Source organism: Genypterus blacodes, unplaced genomic scaffold, assembly GCF_046128005.1.
Source record: "Genypterus blacodes isolate CSIRO-AG114 ecotype Tasmania unplaced genomic scaffold, CSIRO-AGI_Gbla_v1 ptg000003l_1, whole genome shotgun sequence".
NCBI classification, from domain to species: Eukaryota; Metazoa; Chordata; class Actinopteri; order Ophidiiformes; family Ophidiidae; genus Genypterus; species Genypterus blacodes.
The window spans coordinates 8006787-8024814 of NW_027466817.1; the positions used below are offsets into that span (position 1 = coordinate 8006787).

General features: G+C 42.4%; 2 protein-coding genes across 5 annotated transcripts in view; both read left to right on the forward strand.

Annotated features, from left to right (window-relative positions):
- Positions 1–2205: 2205 nt before the first annotated feature.
- On the forward strand, positions 2206–7702 carry p2ry6 (pyrimidinergic receptor P2Y6). Its single transcript, XM_076146428.1, has 3 exons — positions 2206–2569; positions 4994–5417; positions 5582–7702. The coding sequence occupies exons 2-3, from the start codon at positions 5086–5088 to the stop codon at positions 6252–6254; spliced, it is 1005 nt and encodes a 334-aa protein (XP_076002543.1). The 5' UTR covers positions 2206–2569; positions 4994–5085; the 3' UTR covers positions 6255–7702.
- Positions 7703–10580: 2878 nt separating this feature from the next.
- The window catches only part of arhgef17 (Rho guanine nucleotide exchange factor (GEF) 17), a 50206-nt gene continuing 42758 nt past the window's right edge, over positions 10581–18028 (forward strand). For all 4 annotated transcript variants that reach the window (XR_012961514.1, XM_076146473.1, XM_076146482.1 and 1 more), the window contains exon 1: positions 10581–11293. Coding sequence is in view for 3 of the 4 variants with exons in the window: in XM_076146473.1 (XP_076002588.1) it covers positions 10889–11293 (405 nt within the window). In the remaining variant the exon portion in view is untranslated. The remainder of the gene's footprint in view (positions 11294–18028) is intronic.

Consider the following 18028-nt stretch of genomic DNA (forward strand, 5'->3'; position numbering starts at 1 on the left):
ATGTGTGACGTCGCCGCCACCAGAAAATGTGACTGGCTGATTGTGTTTGTTGTGATGTCGTCAGCACAGAAACAAAAACCTTTTTTCCTGGAGACAGCAGCGACGTGTGTTTTGTTATTTCACAACCCTCAGCGTAACCATGTCATATTCAGGTGAAAATGTGCAGTTAATTTCCGAAGCAGCGGCAGCTCTGAATACTTTGACATGCTCTTCATCGCCTCTGACCTCTAGGCTTTGTTGTTTTCCACCTGTATGCACACGAGCAGGCGGTCGTCTGTTAGTCGTCTCCACACCGGAAGTGAAGCATCCCACTTCAACCAACTTCTGATTTAACGGCAGCCGGACAGTGAATGAGTGATCTTGTTGAATACTAACGAGTCCTCTACCTGTCTGTGGAGGGGGAGGAGTCTTATTGCAGAGAATGAGGTGAAGGTGATGAGCACTTTCTCCTCCTATTGCTTTAGGTCCTCGGTGCCCTCTGTTTGCTGCCATGTTAGTTCAGTAAATATTTGTTTGGTGAATGATGTAAAATTCCTGTCAATCTGTATTTCCTGTTTGTCATGCCCACTTCCTGTTTGACCACACACGCAGGAGGTTTAAATGCTTAAGCACTAGTTGTCGCCATAACTCGGAGTGTTAACGAGAGAAATGCCAGATTTGTTCCCAGGCCATATAAAACAACCAATCAATAAACTAATGAGTACATGATTGCTCCATCAAAATAAAGGCTTAATCTATGACTTTTTGCCCCTCAAACTTTTAGTGTTATTTTCTACCTTTAAACAGTTAATTCACTTTGTTTATTTTGCACTGAAGTGAAATCTGAAAGTCTTAATCCGTTTTTGATTGTTTTTCCTCCATTAACTCATCCCCCCCGCCCAGCCCCAGCTCTGTTTTTGGCCTTGCCGTTGAGTCTTAGCTGTTCTTTAATGAGTATAAATTAAATCTATCAGAGTAAATTGTAGCTCTTAAATGTCTTTGATGTTCTGCTGCAGCTTTTTTCATTCTCTTAGTTGAATTTGACACTATATGTGATGCAAAAAGTGTAAATTCCTCGTCTTCCAAAAACAGCGTCCTTGTATCCCCGGATGGAGTGTTAGGGAACAGCCCGTGTTTGGAAGTTTGGTACCAGTTTGCACAGTTTGGTAAATCTATTACCGTACTGAAGCCAATCGTTTGTTAGGACCTGCGTCAGGCTTGTGATATGAAGTGTAAATCTGTTTTTAAGTTTTTTTTAAAATGTTTTTGTTGTTTTTGGAGTTTTTTTTTTTTAAGATCAGTTAGTGATCTGAGTACTATAACTAAGCCAAGTTTGTAATTGTATATTTACTGTAAAATGTAGAACATTGAATAACTATTAAAATTTTCCTATAAAAGGACGATGGAGTTGTTTGTGTAATGTCACATGAGCATATTTATGATAAAGCACTGAGACATTAAATAATAAACCAGTGGTTCCCAAACTTTTTCTTTCGTGCCCCCTTTTATAGATCAGAAGTTTTTCGCACACATCCGAGTGTAATCATCTGTGACCAGCTTTTGAGTTTTATTGTTCCTCATCTGCAGGTGAAATTGATGAAAAGCAGAAATTTCAATATTAATCCAACCATTTCTTAGCATATCTGTCTATCCTAAAGTCCTCTGTCTTCACTTTGTCTTTGAAGTTTTTGAGTTTTCCTTCTCTTCTAAGAGACAAAAGTTTACAACTCATTAAACAAATGTTTCTTACATGCGTTTATATTTCACAGATTCGACAGATGAACTCATTTTAAATTAAGTTTCTTTTATTTCAGGACTAAGGATGTGAGAAGCTCCTTTAATCACAAACATCTGTACGTTTACAGCAGGTTTGCAGCTCAGCTTATACAGTGCAAACGTCACAGGCAGGAGTTCAGGATGTGGTGGAATCCCTGTCTGCTTATCGGTGTCCCCGATCAAAAATAATTAGCATATGTGTGTTGGGCGCTGTAGCTCAGTCTGGGCGATTTAGCTGGGAACCGAAGGGTCGCCGGTTCAAGTCGCAGGACGACTAATAGGGGGGTTGGCACCTGACCCCCAAATTGCTCCTGGGCGCCTGCAGGGGGGTAGCCCCCTCGATCTGCATCGCTCCATCATTCCTGGTAAACGTGCTACGGGCTATGTGCGTATGAGAGTGTATGTCGTATATCTGTACATGTAGTGTGGATAACCGAGTGAGGAGCAGAATTTTCCCTTGGGGATCAAATAGTGTTTCTTCTTCATCATGCCGTAGTCATTGATGGCAATATAGAATACACACACAGTCAGTTAAAACAGGAAGTTGAGCCTGCATGAGGAAATGCAGGAAGGATGATATATTACACAGACACGAAGCTTAGCATTGGCCCGGTCCATGTGGTCCGGCTTGTTCGCCTGCACATCCACCGGAGCGAACCGGAGCGAGCGCACACGAGCCCTGATCCGGGACGAGTCAAGAAATCACGCCTTCTGACGAGGCTCATTGCACAAGCGTGGATCTGCAGCAGGCGTGTGTAATATAAAGCGCCCCTGTGTGTAGTGAATGTCTTCGTTTCTTTCGCTCGAACTCGAGGTGAGTCAAGTTTCCGTTTAATTTGAACTGTCACGGGATTATTGATGTTGTTACTGATTATTAAGGACTTTTACAATCTCATACGACGTAAACACTAATTACTATGTCCGTTGATGCTGTTTATGTTTATGCTGCACTGTATCTTAAAACAAATGTTTGTAAACACGTTCTGATGATCAATTACTGAATCACTGCTGTTTCAAGTTCAATCTACCTGTTCCTCATATTGCCTTATTTTTTTTACCTCAGGGTCTTCGAAAAAAGTTAAACAACAACAATAATAATAATAATAATAATAATAATAATAATGATAATACAACCTTCTCTCTATCTCCCTCTCTCCTTCCCCCCTCTCTCTATATAAAAAACGATCTCCCAAATGTCCTATAACTGAATGCGCCCTGTCATGACAAATGTTTGCTTCATTAATCAAAAATATACCGCTAATAACTGAATCACTTCAGAGTCTCTTTGTAGCCGTCCAATAAAATTCTAGCCACAATGAGTCTATGAAATGTTTATTTGCGAATTAAGATTGTGGTTATTATCTCTGATCGAAGCATGGCGGGATTGATCTTTGGTTATTTCTTTTTATTGGTTGATGTTGAGACCTTAAGCTACAGAATTGCTGACTTAATGGATAAAAAGGAGAAGCTGCAGTGGTTTTACTGGTGACTTCACTTTTCAGCCATTTCACTCTGTAATACCTGAGATGTTACAGCAACATCAACAGCAAATCAACTGAAGTTTCATCTTTATTTTTCCTACTGTTGTGATCTGATCTGCTGCCAAAGTAAAGTGAGCGCAGCTCTTCTTCACAGATAGTTCATTCATTCGTTGACTGTAACTTAACTTGGTGCACACATGACCTCACTACTTCAGTCCAGCTGGAGAACGACGCTCCGCTTCCTTTATGTGTGTTCATATCAAATTATAAAACTAATGATAAAATGATAAAAACTGATGATAAAATGTTCATGTTCATGATCAGTGGGAAAAAACAGATGTGTGGTTTGCAGTATGTCATTCTGTCAGCCGGAACGCTTGGTCAGTGTGATTACAGGTCACTGACACACTGTGTTTCTGTCTATGACAACAGAGTTACATTAGTATACTATGTACTAATGTTACTCTGTATACTATATAGAGTTACAGCGTAAAATTATAGAGACATATCAGAGTAACAATGGAACAACAGGGTAACATTAGAGACATATCAGTAACAATAGAGTAACATTACAGAGTTATATCAGAGTAACAATCGAGTATAAAGTGTAACAGAGTCATATCTGAAACTCAAAACAGCTCTGCCTGTTAGATATATTATTATTGGTTATTGATTGGTAATTGGACAGGAAATAAGCAGGTTAACAGGATGAAGACAGGGCGTGTCTGAGGACACTTTAGACATTATGGTGCAGCTGATGGCTTAATTGTCTCCTGTGGTTCTGTCTGAACTGTCCGTCGATTATTGTGGATGTTCTATGGTCGGATAATGACCACTGCTATTTCAGTCACGGCTGTGTGTGTGTCGGAGTGTGATCATGGTGCCTCTGGTTATGGTCACATACTGATGGAATTGATCATATTATTCATTAGACGATATTCATGGATCAAATGTAATTGATATAACATTTTGGGTAATTGAGTAAACACACACATAAAATGCGTGACACGGCAGTTTCACTTCTTAATGTCTTCCCTTCTTCACGTCTTCACATCTTCACTTCCTCTCTTCTTCACTTCTTCGCGTCCTCTGTTCCTCGCCCACTCGTCCTCCTGACAGAAGTGATTGATTGGATTAAACGTTTCACTGAGTCGGCAGTGTTTTTATGTCATAACTCTGCTTATGAAATGTTCAAGTATTAAATGAGAGTTTGGAATTTACACCGTTGACGGGAACCCCAGACACACACACACACACACACACACACACACACACACACACACACACACACACACAGCCTTAATTTACTAAATGGAACACAAACAATAACTTATATAAAACTTATAATTCCTTCAACTTCCTCAGGCAAGATTACAGTTTCTTACATGTTCCTGCTTGTCTGTCTGTTTGTCCGCCTGTCTCTCTCTCATTGTCTCTCTCTCTCTCCCTTTCTGTCTGTCTGTCTGTCTTTCTCTTTCTGTCTGTCTCTCACTCTCTCTGCCTTACATGTGATTTCCTAATGCATGACTGTTTGTGTTTACTACTCTTCATACTTTATTGTACCTCTGTTTCCTCCTTCCTTGTACATGAATGTTTTCTCTGTAGTTTTTTCTGGACTTCCTAGAGAGCTTTGAGCCGGTCGGGACCTTCCTATGTTGTGGGCCTATGAAGCCCTTTGAGACACTGTATGTGATATTGGGCTATACAAATAAAAAAAAGATTCTTGAATGAACCAAAACTCTGTTTCTCTTCTGCAGAATGTAAAGTGAGCCACCACTGATGCTCTCACCTCCTTAGACTTCATGTCCACAGACTTCCAGCCCACAGAGCCATACACAGCACAGGTACCATGAGTACCACAACCTCCATGACCTCCATGAGTACGATCAGCAGCCAGCCTGTCCCTCGCTGCACCTATGAGGAGGACTTCAAGCGTGTCTTACTTCCTGCCGTTTACACTTTTGTGTTTCTGCTTGGCCTTCCTCTCAATGCTGCCGTCATAATGAAGATTTGGAGGTTGCGACCTAATCTATCCCGGAACAACATCTTTATGCTCAACTTGGCCACAGCCGACTTCCTGTATGTGATGTCGCTTCCGTTGCTCATCTATAACTATGCCAGTCATGACTACTGGCCTTTTGGGGAATTCTTGTGTAAACTGGTTCGCTTTCAGTTCTACAGGTGAGATGCTTTCATTGTATTGCCATGGTAACATCTGTATGGTCAGGATCATATCCCCTCCTTACCTGTATGTCTGTTTTTGGGCCCTTGGTCTGCCCGCCTGCTGTGTACATATTCTGCTTATTCTGACTGCTTACCTGATCACTGCATGTTTTGTCTTGCAGTAACCTGCATGGCAGCATTCTGTTCCTCACCTGTATCAGCGTGCAGCGCTACGTGGGAATCTGCCACCCTCTGACCATCTGGCATAAATGTGGCGGGCGTCTCATCGCATGGAGTATCTGCGGAGGAGTGTGGCTGCTGGTTGCTGCCCTTTGTGTGCCCACTTTCCATTTTGCTTCCACAGGAATCCAACGCAATCGCACAGTGTGTTACGACTTGAGTCGCCCTGAGCACGCGCTGGACTACTATCCGTACGGCATGGCTCTGACCTGCTTGGGCTTCTTGTTGCCTTTTATGGGCGTCATGGTGTGCTACTGCAGGATGGCACACCTCCTCTGTCGCCCATCACCTCACCAGGGAGTCTCCAGGGCGACGGGGGACAAACGTGACACGGCAGTGAGAATGATCATTGTGGTGGTGTCCGTGTTCTGTATTAGCTTCCTACCATTTCACCTGACTAAGACCCTGTACCTGCTTGTGCGTACACTGCCGGCTGCACCCTGTCACACGCGCAATTTGTTTTCCATCATTTATAAGAGCACCAGGCCTTTTGCCAGCATGAACAGCGTGATGGACCCCATTCTGTTCTACTTCACCCAGCCACGTTACCGCAAGAGCACCAGAAGGTTTGTGCTCAGAGTCACCACACTCAGGGAGACAGGCACCAGCGTGTAGAACACGGACCACAATGTCTTCAAATAGCCCTGTTTCTATTGAGCTGCGTTTTACACAATTTAAAGCTGCAGAAAGAAACAATATGCACTGGCAAAACTCGAATTTAGAATTGAGAGTAGCCAAAAGGCCTCCAGTACATCTTAAGTCGGATCACATAAGAGCATCTTTGCTGTTAAATATCACTTATCTCGTTTGTGAATTCACCCCCCCATAATTGCTCTTTTGTTTTGTGTAAAAATGTGGAATAAAGCCTGACTGGCAGCTGCGGGTTCCTGCGTGCTGCTCACTGCGGCTGAGGTGTCTTCACTTATTATCCTGTATCTTCTGTGTGGACTGTGACTTCCTAAAAATTCCCCAAAAAAAGAGACACTGAAAAGTTGTAGAAGTCGACAGGTATGTTGCAATGTGAGACATGAAATCAGTGAAATGATGTGAGTTGCTGATCTTTGTTCTGCAATTCTTCATTGTTGTGAATCGTCTCATTACAGGATTGTTGTGTGAGGAACAAGGGTGTCCTAATGTCTCTGACCCTCCACTGACCCTAATTAGATTAGATTAGATTCAACTTTATTGTCATTGCATGTCACAGGTACAAGCAACAAAATGCAGATAGCCTCTAACCAGAAGTGCAAAAGCGATAATTAAATACTATATTACAATTAAGTATGTGACAGGTGCTCAATATACAGTATGTGTATGGAACTATAAGCACCTCTGCACTTTATGCGAGCATGCATGTGATGTTGTGGTTGGACATTAAATGAAAACAATGCAATATGATATAAACAATATAAACAATCTATATATAAAAGCACTGAAAATGTTGTTTAAATGGGCCATGCTTCAACTATGCACCATGGTTTTCAACATTTTAGAAACTGATACTGAAACAGAAAAAAATATTTGGATAAATATATTGGTGCCCATGATCCTTCATGAAGCACAGAGCAGATTTACAAGCAAACATCACACAGTCTGATCCATCTGCTGTAAGGCTCTGAGCTGGAAACAAGAAGTGACACCATATTAATAGACTCTCCACTTAACACATATTACCTTGACTTTTTGATTAAGTTGGAGCTCACATGGCTTTACTGCTGTGTTCCACTACAACCTAACAGCTTTTACAATAATATGTGACAGTGAGCCGGCAGGTTTTCTTTCAAGACAAAATGGCTGAAACGTGATTCTTCAAACTAATTTAGCAAAACTCGTAGCTAATATTTAATTAATTACACCCTGAAAATAATAAGTGAGGCATTATTCAATGGGCATGTGGTTATTTTGGTGTTGAATAATAATAAAGTGGTAAAATCGTCCAGGGTCATAAATGAACCGTAGATGAAGAATGCCATTTGCAACTGCATGAGGTGCGGATTAGGTACATCCTTATTTGCATGTGAGAGTTTGTTACATAATAAACATTTCACATTATAGAGAATTCTATATACATACATTATATACATACACATGCATTGACTTTTCAGTTTCTTTTTCGTTTTGATGTGAAGGTTTTTTGTTGTGAAATGAGGGCAACAGCCCTATTCAGGCTACATGTTTTACTGTTGTTACATGTGTTAACCACTAGATGATGTATGCTTGCTAATTATTTAGAATTGGGATATTGACATGGTAAATGATTGTCACATTTTAATTTGTTTTACCAGCACAGCAGGGTGCCATTATATATAACTCGTGTTTTTATTGTGCATTCCAGATAATGTCGATAAACTCAATGTTATTTGTATTGTATTTATTACTTTTCCATTTTACAAGTCAGTATTAATGGACGCACTGGAATAATATACCATAGTGTCAATATGAGCACCTGATCAAAGCTGTTTGAGAGTGATGTAGTTGCTGTCAATCCGATATGGATACACATATAAACATCGAACAAAAAGTTCGGAAATTTGTGTTTGGTAGATTATATCTCTGTTGTAACAATGGTAGACTTTTAGAATGGGGAACGATTTCAAAGGGGACTAAACAGGCTTTCCAACGGTATAAAACGTATTGCCAAGAAGCATTGTTACAACATTACATAACATTACATTACATTACGATCATTTGGCAGACGCTTTTATCCAAAGCGACTTACATTACATTATATTACCACCCTTCGCAGAGGGGGGAGCAATTGAGGGTTCGGTGCCTTGCTCAGGGGCACCTCGGCAGGGACTCGAACCGGCAACCCTCTTAAGCGGAAGCTCTACCCACTCGACTACTGCCTCCCTACAGTCTCCCTACAACAGAGAAATAAGTTACCAACCACAAATTTCCGAACTTCTTGTTCGATGTTTATATACTGTGTCTATATATGTGTGTATTCATACATACTGTATATGTCTGTGTCTGTATATATACAGTATATATATATATACACACCACTCACAAAAAGTTAGGGATATTCGGCTTCCGGGTGAAATTTCAGGATGAACCTAAAATGCACTATAACCTTTACAGGTGAACTTAATGTGACCTTCTCTAAACTTTTGAATGCACATGTCCAACTGTTCAATGTTTCAGTACTTTTTGCACAACTTGCTGATCTCTAACAAGGAGCTTAACGGTAAAATTCATAACAGGTGTTTGATCCATGAATCGACCAATAAATGTCCTGGTTCAATCAGAATTGGTATTTGAACAGTCCTCCTCATCATGCTGATCACGTTTTGCCATCATGAGACCAAGACGACACCTAACAACTGATCAACAGTACCTCGCCATTGCGAGGCTTCAAACAGGATGTTCTCAGACGGAAGTAGTCCCTGAGCTTAGAGTGTCACAGTGTGTCATCAGCAGGTTGCAACCGAGATACAGAGAGACTGGAAGAGTCACAGAAAGCGTCATCAGAGTGGTCTGTGTGCTAGACGACCTGCAAGGGTACCTGACCACACCACCTGGCACAGGCGTCATCGTCTGGCATGGGCCAAGGAGCATTTACGCTGGATAAGGGACCAGTGGGCCTCAGTGCTGTTCTCTGATGAAAGTCGATTCACCTTGAGCAGAAATGATGTCCGCCAAAGATGTTGGAGACGCCAAGGAGAGCACTATGCATCAGCAACTGTTGTCACCAGACGACCCTTTGGTGGTGGTGGTGTTACAGTGTGGGCAGGTGTCTCTAGTCAATACAGAACTGCCCTACACTTTGTGAATGGTACAGTGACAAGCCTATACATGTACCTGGAGTTGAGTGGCATTCATCATCCGGTTCCGCAGGGCACTGTTCACAATGAAGCGGTCATCAGTGTGGGATGTGGCCAAAGGACTTCCACTTCTATGCCTTTCTGTGACTCTTCCAGTCTCTCTGAATCTCTGTTGCAACCTGCTGATGACACTCTAAGCTCAGTGGCCACTTCCGTCTGAGAACATCCTGTTTGAAGCCTCACAATGGCGAGGTATTGTTGATCAGTTGTTAGATGTCGTCTTGGTCTCATGATGTCAAAGTGTGAACAGCATGATGAGGAGGACTGTTCAAATACCAATTCTGATTGAACCAGGACATTTATTGATTGTTTCATGGATCAAACACCTGTTGTGAATTTTACCGTTAAGCTCCTTTTTAGAGATCAGCAAGTTGTGCAAAAAGTACTGAAACATTGAACAGTTGGACATGTGCGTTCAAAAAGAGAAGGTCATATTAAGTTCACCTGTAAAGGTTATAGTGCATTTTAGGTTCATCCTGAAATTTCACTCAAAAGCCAAATATCCCTATTTTTTTGTGAGTAGTGTATATATGTGTGTATATACTGTAAATATAACAGGAGGTCTGACCACAGCAGATATTTACTGTGTGGCTCTGCAGCAGTTTGAGGCAGCTGCAGTTTCTTTAGCTCAGTTTATGAGGAAGTGAATAAGTAATTGGGATGAAACAAAATTTAAATAAAATATGAACTGATTATGTTTGGAATGAAAACAAACAGTTCGTGGTTCAGTGCAATTACACATGTCCGCCTATGGGGACGCTGCAGTCTAAGGGGAGAAAAGCGCACTAGATGTTTTGAAGTGAAAGAACGAATGACTGAATGAAGCTTTTTCTGTTTGATAAATCCTGAAAATGTATTGTTCATCATCACCATACTGTTACAAACATATGAATCCATAAAAAAGTATAGATTAGAGTGTCGCCTTCGTCTCAGTGACATATCAGGTCAGCTGCACGCGCGCGCGCACACACACACTCGCGCACACACGCACACACGCACACACACTGTTTCCTTCATTAGATTTGTTTGTTTGTGTGAGTCAGAAAGTGGAGCTCTTTCCTCTCAGGCCCCCAGGGGGCCAGGCAGGCCCCCGTACCCCCCTAGCCCCACCCCCTCAACCATTAACATGCAAAAAACAACACAAATCACGGACAAACGAAATCAGGACGAAATCAGGAATCCGCTGGAATGCGGCGCGAGATGCCGGGATGAGGCGCTGACAAGCGTTTGGAGTTTTGTGGGGCAACAATGGAAACGTTTGCGTAGTGATTTCTGAAGTTTGCTTATCGGGGAAAGTTTTCCTCTTTGGATGAGTTACAGCACGTAAAGTCGCATTTGATGAGTCTCGAGCCTTCGATCACATTCCAGTTGTAAGCACCGCAGCTGCTGTAGAGTCCGCGGGCTCAGACTGGACCTGAAGTGTCCATGGAGTCAAAGTGTGTGTGGACTCGAACAATGGAAGACGAGGAGAAGAAGGGAGTCAGTGTTTATCGCAGCGTCTCTTTTCAGAAGCTGGAGAGTCGCAGTGCAAACAACGCGGAAGGTTCGGACGGTTCGGATCCGCGCAGGAAAGTTTCCAAAATCTCTGCGAGCTGCGGCGGCCTGCAAACCGCAGAGCCGAAGAAGGGAGCCTCCTCCTCCTCCTCCTCCTCGTCTTCTTCGTCGTCTCCTCTCTGCTCCATTTCTCCTTCCATCCGCCAACTCACCCACAAGTTTAGCAGCGGCACGTCCGGAGCCTCGGCCCCGGGGAGGAACACTGCGCCCCGGGTCGTAGCCACCAGGAGAGACCGGCGATCCCACCAGGGCGACGGCGCGACTAGATGTGTCCAGGTAGGCTGGGACGCGACCACATGTTCAGCAACGGGTCCATACTACGATCTTGTGTATAGTTCCATATATTCGATGACGTCACACTGTATGAGCTGTGCAGTTTGACGCTGCAGTCTGAACACAAACATCCACATTGTGGCCGTGGAGGGTTTCGACACAATCACTTTATGGTGCCTTAACATCCACTTTTTTTAATCTAAGCGGCAGTTCCACGTGTTGCAGGACAGAAAGTTTGTTGCAGGCGCGCAAAGGTTTTACAACGTTGATAAAAATGGAAGAAGTCGCAGTTCGCTAACGTCTGGATTTATCACGCATGCGCAGTTTAGAGTTCATGTTGGTCACTGATGTAGACCTAGTGTGTTCCGTTAGCTTCTGTCTCTACTCGGGCTGCACCGAACGATTTTTTTAACGATTAACGATCTTCAGATATTTCAGATAATCTCCGTTTAACAGTCCAATCTCTCCAAAATAAAATTAAAGCAAGTGCTTATTCGATTATTCAAGTTAAAGGAATCCAGTGCAATCTGCATTTAGAAATCCAACATCAAAAATAAATGAAAGAATGTAATATTCAAGTCACTTCCAAGAAATAATTGTGCTACTTCAAGTTTAGCAGACAAATCATCTTGCAGTAAAATAAGTGCAATTCAAGTAACACAAAAATAACTAAGAGACAAGAGAGAAAATGTGTTGAAAGCAGAAATGCAGTTAAAGTGACACAGTATTCCACGTTAGACTTTTAATAATTCCACTGTTCAGGTGATTTGTTCATTTTGTTTTGTTAAAAAATAAGTTTCTGTTTTATGAATTACAGAAACTTCTGATCTATACAATGGTGGCAAGAAACAGTTTGGGAAGCACTGCTCTAATCTATCATGTTTGGTGGGCGGGGACACAAAGTAAACTTAAAGGTGCGGCCTTGACAACTCACTCTGCCATGCTTTTGCTTCAGGTGTTTGTGCAAAGTGGTTATACTGCTGTGATGGTCCACTTCTATTTAGCAGTGCTTTATATTATTCGGTGTCCTTCTAAAATACTTCCACACTTTAGACCAGGGACCCCCAACCTTTTAAGAGCCAGGGACCGGTTTCATGTAAGACAATATTTTCATGGAGGGGCATTCAACAGGGGCGGGGTAAATAAGTAAATAAATACACTGTTACGACTGGCATAAAAAAATATAAAGTGGCGAAAAATAAACAACTCACAATTAGGCTAAATTAGTGGGAGCCCTGAACTTGTGTCTCTGCAAAGAGCTGGTCCAATCAAGGGTTAATGGGAGACAACAACACCCGGGGTGTGTTCCTTATGTCCAGTCTACTGACTCATTCTGTCACTGCAGAAACCCTGCTTCACAAAGATAGGATGTTTTAAATGGAAGCAGAGTTTTCAGTGCATTTTCTGCGATCCCGGGATATTCTGAAATTAACTTTTAAGGCCACCGTCATTTGCAACCTTCTTCTGGCATGGACAGTCTCAATTCACCTGGTTTGTTCACTTATGGGTCGCGGACCCATTCTTTCGCGTTCGTGGGTCTTTTGTAGTTGGGAAGTATCGCTCGAACTCCTTCAAAAGCAAGGACTTGTGATTGTGAATCAGCACGGAGAATGGTGGTTTCTTTAAAGACGTTTGTTTTCCACAAATTTTTGCTAGCTTGTGGGCTTAATTTTGGATAAAAAGTATTTCCTAACTGAGACGAACGTCTTGACATGTGTCAAGAGACACAGCCGCACAGATGGATGGTTCCAGTCATTTTCAAAATAATTGATTGATTGATTGATTGATTACGCCAAAGCGTGCCCCAGCCCTAGTCTCTACTAAACAAACATACATTTTACATGGATGTTTTCACATGAAATCCAACATCATCCCATTATAAAACAGTGAAATATGTATCTGAAAATGTACTAATATCAAGTGAAATGAATGGGCAGTCAACATGGTCCTCTGAAATCTGAACTGATATGTCGAATGGACACATTTGGATGATCTCTGAATCCATGAACAATCCCCAACTCCACATCTGCATATCACACTCAGGTATGAAGCCTTCTTACTTTTGTGCATTTGTGGTCCTGAGGTGGGTAATGAGTCACCAAACCCCAACTCCGCTGAGTCCCTCCATCTGTACCTCCCCCTGGCACCTCCTTCCTGTTGTTCGTCTTGATCTCAGCTTCTTGTCTCTTCCTCTTGTTGTTCTCTCCTGATCTTTGCTTGTGTTGTACTCAAACCTATGTCGCTTTGGATTAAAGCGTCTGTAAATGACTAAATGTAATTAAAATGTTATGTTACAGGGACAATTTTTCTTTTGTTTTGGTGTCGGAGTGATGACCTGCAAAACTGAAAGATTCTCCAAAACAGCAGTGATGCAGTTATGAAACCTGAATCATGATTTTTGTCTCAAAGATAAAAACACACAATTCAAACTTCATATTTCCATCAAGGGCAGATTCTGAAGAGATAAAGACGTATACTTAGACAGACTTTATTGTCAGTGAAGCTATACATATAGTGTACATTCAAATGAAATTACACTGCAATTGGCTCACCGGATAGTTATTTCCATCAATAATGCAGAATATATATTGATATATACTGTTCTAAAATTCATATACACATTTCTGTACAACAGGATGTTGAGATGCTATGCTACCTATAGATTGCACAGAAAAAATTAGATTATTGCATTTATAATAAATATAAGATATGAAAGATTAAAAAAGGGGTAGTAGGGGTAGGGGTATTTGTCCCGGTGACAGTTCGGTGTGTGGGCACAAGGGGGGTTATGAGTTATTTTGAGTTTAAGAGTCTGATTGCTTGGGGGAAGAAGCTGTTGCAGAATCTGGCTGTTGTGCTCCTGATGCTGCAAAACCTCTTACCAGAAGGTAGCAGGGAGAACAGTCCATGGTGTGGGTGGGGAGAGAGATGGTGCTTGAGGTGTTAATTCCAACCCTCCCAGACTGAGGTCTTTCAGTGAGGAAATTCAGCAGCCAGTTACACCAGTGGGTGTTGAGGCAGAGGAGGCCCAGTTTGCTCACCAGATGCTGGGGGATAATCGTTTTGAATGCTGAGCTGGAGTCCAGAAACATCATTCACACATGAGTGTTCTTCTCCTCCAGATGCGCCAGGCTCAGGTGAAGCACAGATGCGGCCTCTGTGGAGCGGTTCAGGCAGTAAGCAAACTGAAGCGGGTCGAGTGTAGGGGGAAGTCTGGAGATGATGTGGTCCATAACCAGCCTCTCAACACTTCATCATGATGGGTGTGAGTGCGACAGGGCGATAATCATTTAGCTGTGATTTGAGATGTTTTTTTGGCACAGGTACAATGGTTGCAATCTTCAGACATGATGGAACAACAGCCTGGTCCAGCGATGTGTCGAAGATGTCTGTGAGGACATGGGCTAGCTGGTCAGCACACTCCTTGAGCACTCTTCCTGGTATATTGTCAGTGCCCGCTGCCCCCCAAGGGTTGACTTTCTTCAGGGTCCTCCTGACATCTGCTGTGTCAAGGTTCAGTGTTTGTCCGTCATGGTGAGGAACAGCTTTCCTCGTAATGGAGTTGTTAAGTGCCTCAAAAGGACTAAAATATTTATTGAGGAAGTTTGAGTTGTCTGCACAGGGTGGAGGAGCAGCTTTGTAGTCTGTGATTGTCTGGATGCCTTGCTAAATGCGCCTTGTGTTCATGGGGTCGTTGCAGAAACCTTGAATTTTCCGACCATGGGCACGCTTTGCTTCTCTGATGGCACGGTTCAGGTTGGCTCCTACTGATGCAAGTTAGTGATGGGCATTCTGGCTCTTTTTAGAGAGCCGGTTCTTTTGGCTATTCTCACTAAAAAGAGCTAGCTCTTTTGGCTCCAAAGTGGCTCATCAGATTTTTTGTTGCTTAAATTAATTTATTACCAAATTATGTGTAAAATGAACTACTAATGTAAAAACATACATTATATTAAATGTTGATTATTTATATGGCTTTAATAATCAACACAGTACAAAAATACAAATAATACAAGTAAACACCACTACTCAATTAGAAAAAGAGGTCCAATCTCTGTATATTATTTTTAAATTTGGAACTATGTACAGTGAAACAATACAACACATCATCAACAAAACTTCACTCAATAAACTATAAATTAAAATGTGCAAAACAAAAAGAAAAGGCGGCATCCAGGTGACAGTTTTTGCAAGTCTTTAGCGAAGATTGGCATTCAGAAAAACCAAGGGCCTCAGCTTTGAGGGGTTGATTCTGTTTGTCCTTTCTGTTATGATCTGCCCTGTTTTGGAAAAGATTCTCTCTGAGGGGACAGATGTTGCTACAATGCACAGTCTACGTGCCATCACGTGTGTAAGACGTGGTTAGGCTGACACTTGGTCTCCCACCAGCTCAGTGGGTCTGCACCTCTCTGGAGAAGGGGCTCCTCGAGATATGATCTCACTTCCACCATTGCATCTGCTGATGGATACCTTGTATCACCAGTTCCTCGTTCTTGAAAGAACCTCCAAACAGCAGATGCTTGTGGTTCCTCTTGTTCCTGCTCTGCTGCCCCTTGGCTCCCTGGCAGTGGACTTGACTGGCCGGATCTTGCTGCTGCTACAGTTATTCTCTGAAGAGCTTCATCAAGCGCTCTATTGTCATTGAAGGCCAGCTTTTTGAATCTTGGGTCAAGAATGCTGGTTTAACGTTAACAGTGTTATATTCCATTTTGTGGAATTTTTTTCCCATGGATGCACAGAGAGCATCCACTAACTCCTTCACTTTCCCCGTGGTTACCCTGGTCTGGTGCTCAGCTGTCACTCTCTGCAGACCCTTGCACAGGATTAACATTTTAGAGGCTGTAACATAGCTGAAAGAGAAAACAATAAGTCAATTATGCTTTGTTTTATTTAGCAGCATGTATTATTATATATCGGTCATGTCTAATCTGCTTTTCACACTAATGCAACAACAACAACAACTTATAAACATGATAACTGAAAAGTAATAAGAATAATAATAATAACATGATAACATTTGAACACTGTACCTGTCTGCACTGATCTCCACAGTGACCTGCTCAAATGGCTCCAGAACAGTGCAGGCCTCCTGCAGTACCTCACATTCCTCTTGGCGCAGAGGATCAACAGGTGCATTGATAACAGCCAGGGGACTGCATCCTTGGAGTCCAGAATCCGTTTGAGCATATGGAAGGTGGAGTTCCACCTAGTAACACACTCTTGTTTCAGCTTCAGCTCAGGAATGCCCATCTGTCGTTGGATAGATTTGAGCTTCTCTATGGCTGTTGTGCTCCTGTGTAAGAATTCCACTATCGCCTTTACTTTGTCCACAGTGGGCTTCATCACCTTCAGACCATCTCTTACAACCAAGACATGGGTGATGGGTCCATTTCAGGGTTTTAATTGCTTTTGTCATGTTAGCAGCATTGTCACTAACACAGCACACTTTGTTTTCCACGTCCTACTCTTTTGCCACTTTGAGCAGAGCCTCTGCCAAGTTGTCAGAAGTGTGCCTTGAATCCTTTGTCTTCCGCGATTGAAAATGGCTGGAAATCTCGTGCAATCATTTTAGCCAGTTCCTCATCAATTGCGTATTGTCTTGCTGGGGTCATAGCCTTTTGCATAAAGTGGCTCATAGAGCTCTGCGTTGTAGGTCTAGGTGGTTGTGGTGGTGTACTGGATGATGCTGTAGACATTGTAGGAGCAGGAACAGTTGTAGTAGATACACTGGCACCTTCATTAATAGCAGGTTCCCTTGCTTGTCTTTTCTCATCTAATTGCACTAATGGATGAGCAGCTCACATATGCCTGTGCAGGTTTTAGTGGAGCCTGCTCGATATGAAATTTTACTTTTGAACTGTCTACACTCTGCCTTTGAACTGTCTATCACATTTAAATGTGTCCAAACTTAACTACGTATCTAAAGCAGTGGTCTCCAAGAGGTCGCTCGCGAGCTACCAGTAGTTCGCAACCCGTTCCTCAGTAGTATACTATTTTCATCAGGATTTAAAAATAATTATGAATGTGAATGACAAGTGTGTGGGTGTCTCATTTGCGGTACGAACGTGTCTGTGGCGCACCACTTCACCAAAGTCCGCAGCAACTTTTCACGGGACTTTCCGGTTGCTAGCAGGGCTTGACGTGTCGTTCACAAACGAGCCAGCTCAAAGACTGGCTCTTTTAGGTGAACGATGGAAGCCGGCTCCCATCCGAGAGCCGTTTTTTATTTCTTCTGCAACTTAATACAAGACAGAATGATAGGATGGTCTCTGTCTGCAGTGCGTGAAAAGATGAGTGACAGCTGTAAAAAAAGCTGCGTTTGGATGCATTTTAACAATAGTGACAACATAAAGGCAGAATGCAGATTTTGCCGAATTAAGCTGTGATTTCGAGCAGGGTGCACAAAAAACCTTCACAGACATGGAACTGTGCATCCAACACTTCAGTTGGAAGAAAATAGGCAGACTAGTGTGCCTGCTACTGTCAGTGCTTCTACAACTATTAGGATTTAGAAGCTCCACCCAGTCTCTCAATCCAGTGGATGTTCTTCCGAGTTCTACTGAGAACATGCTTCACTGCAAGAACATTCCAAAACTATTTAAATTCCTCATGAAATAGTACCACACTCTCTGTCATCTCACTAACATCAAAACAGACTGAATGCATGTGAAGAAACAGATGATATGGCGTTTGGGGAGGGGCGCAAAAAACCTCTTATCTAAAAAAGGGGGGCGCGAAAGA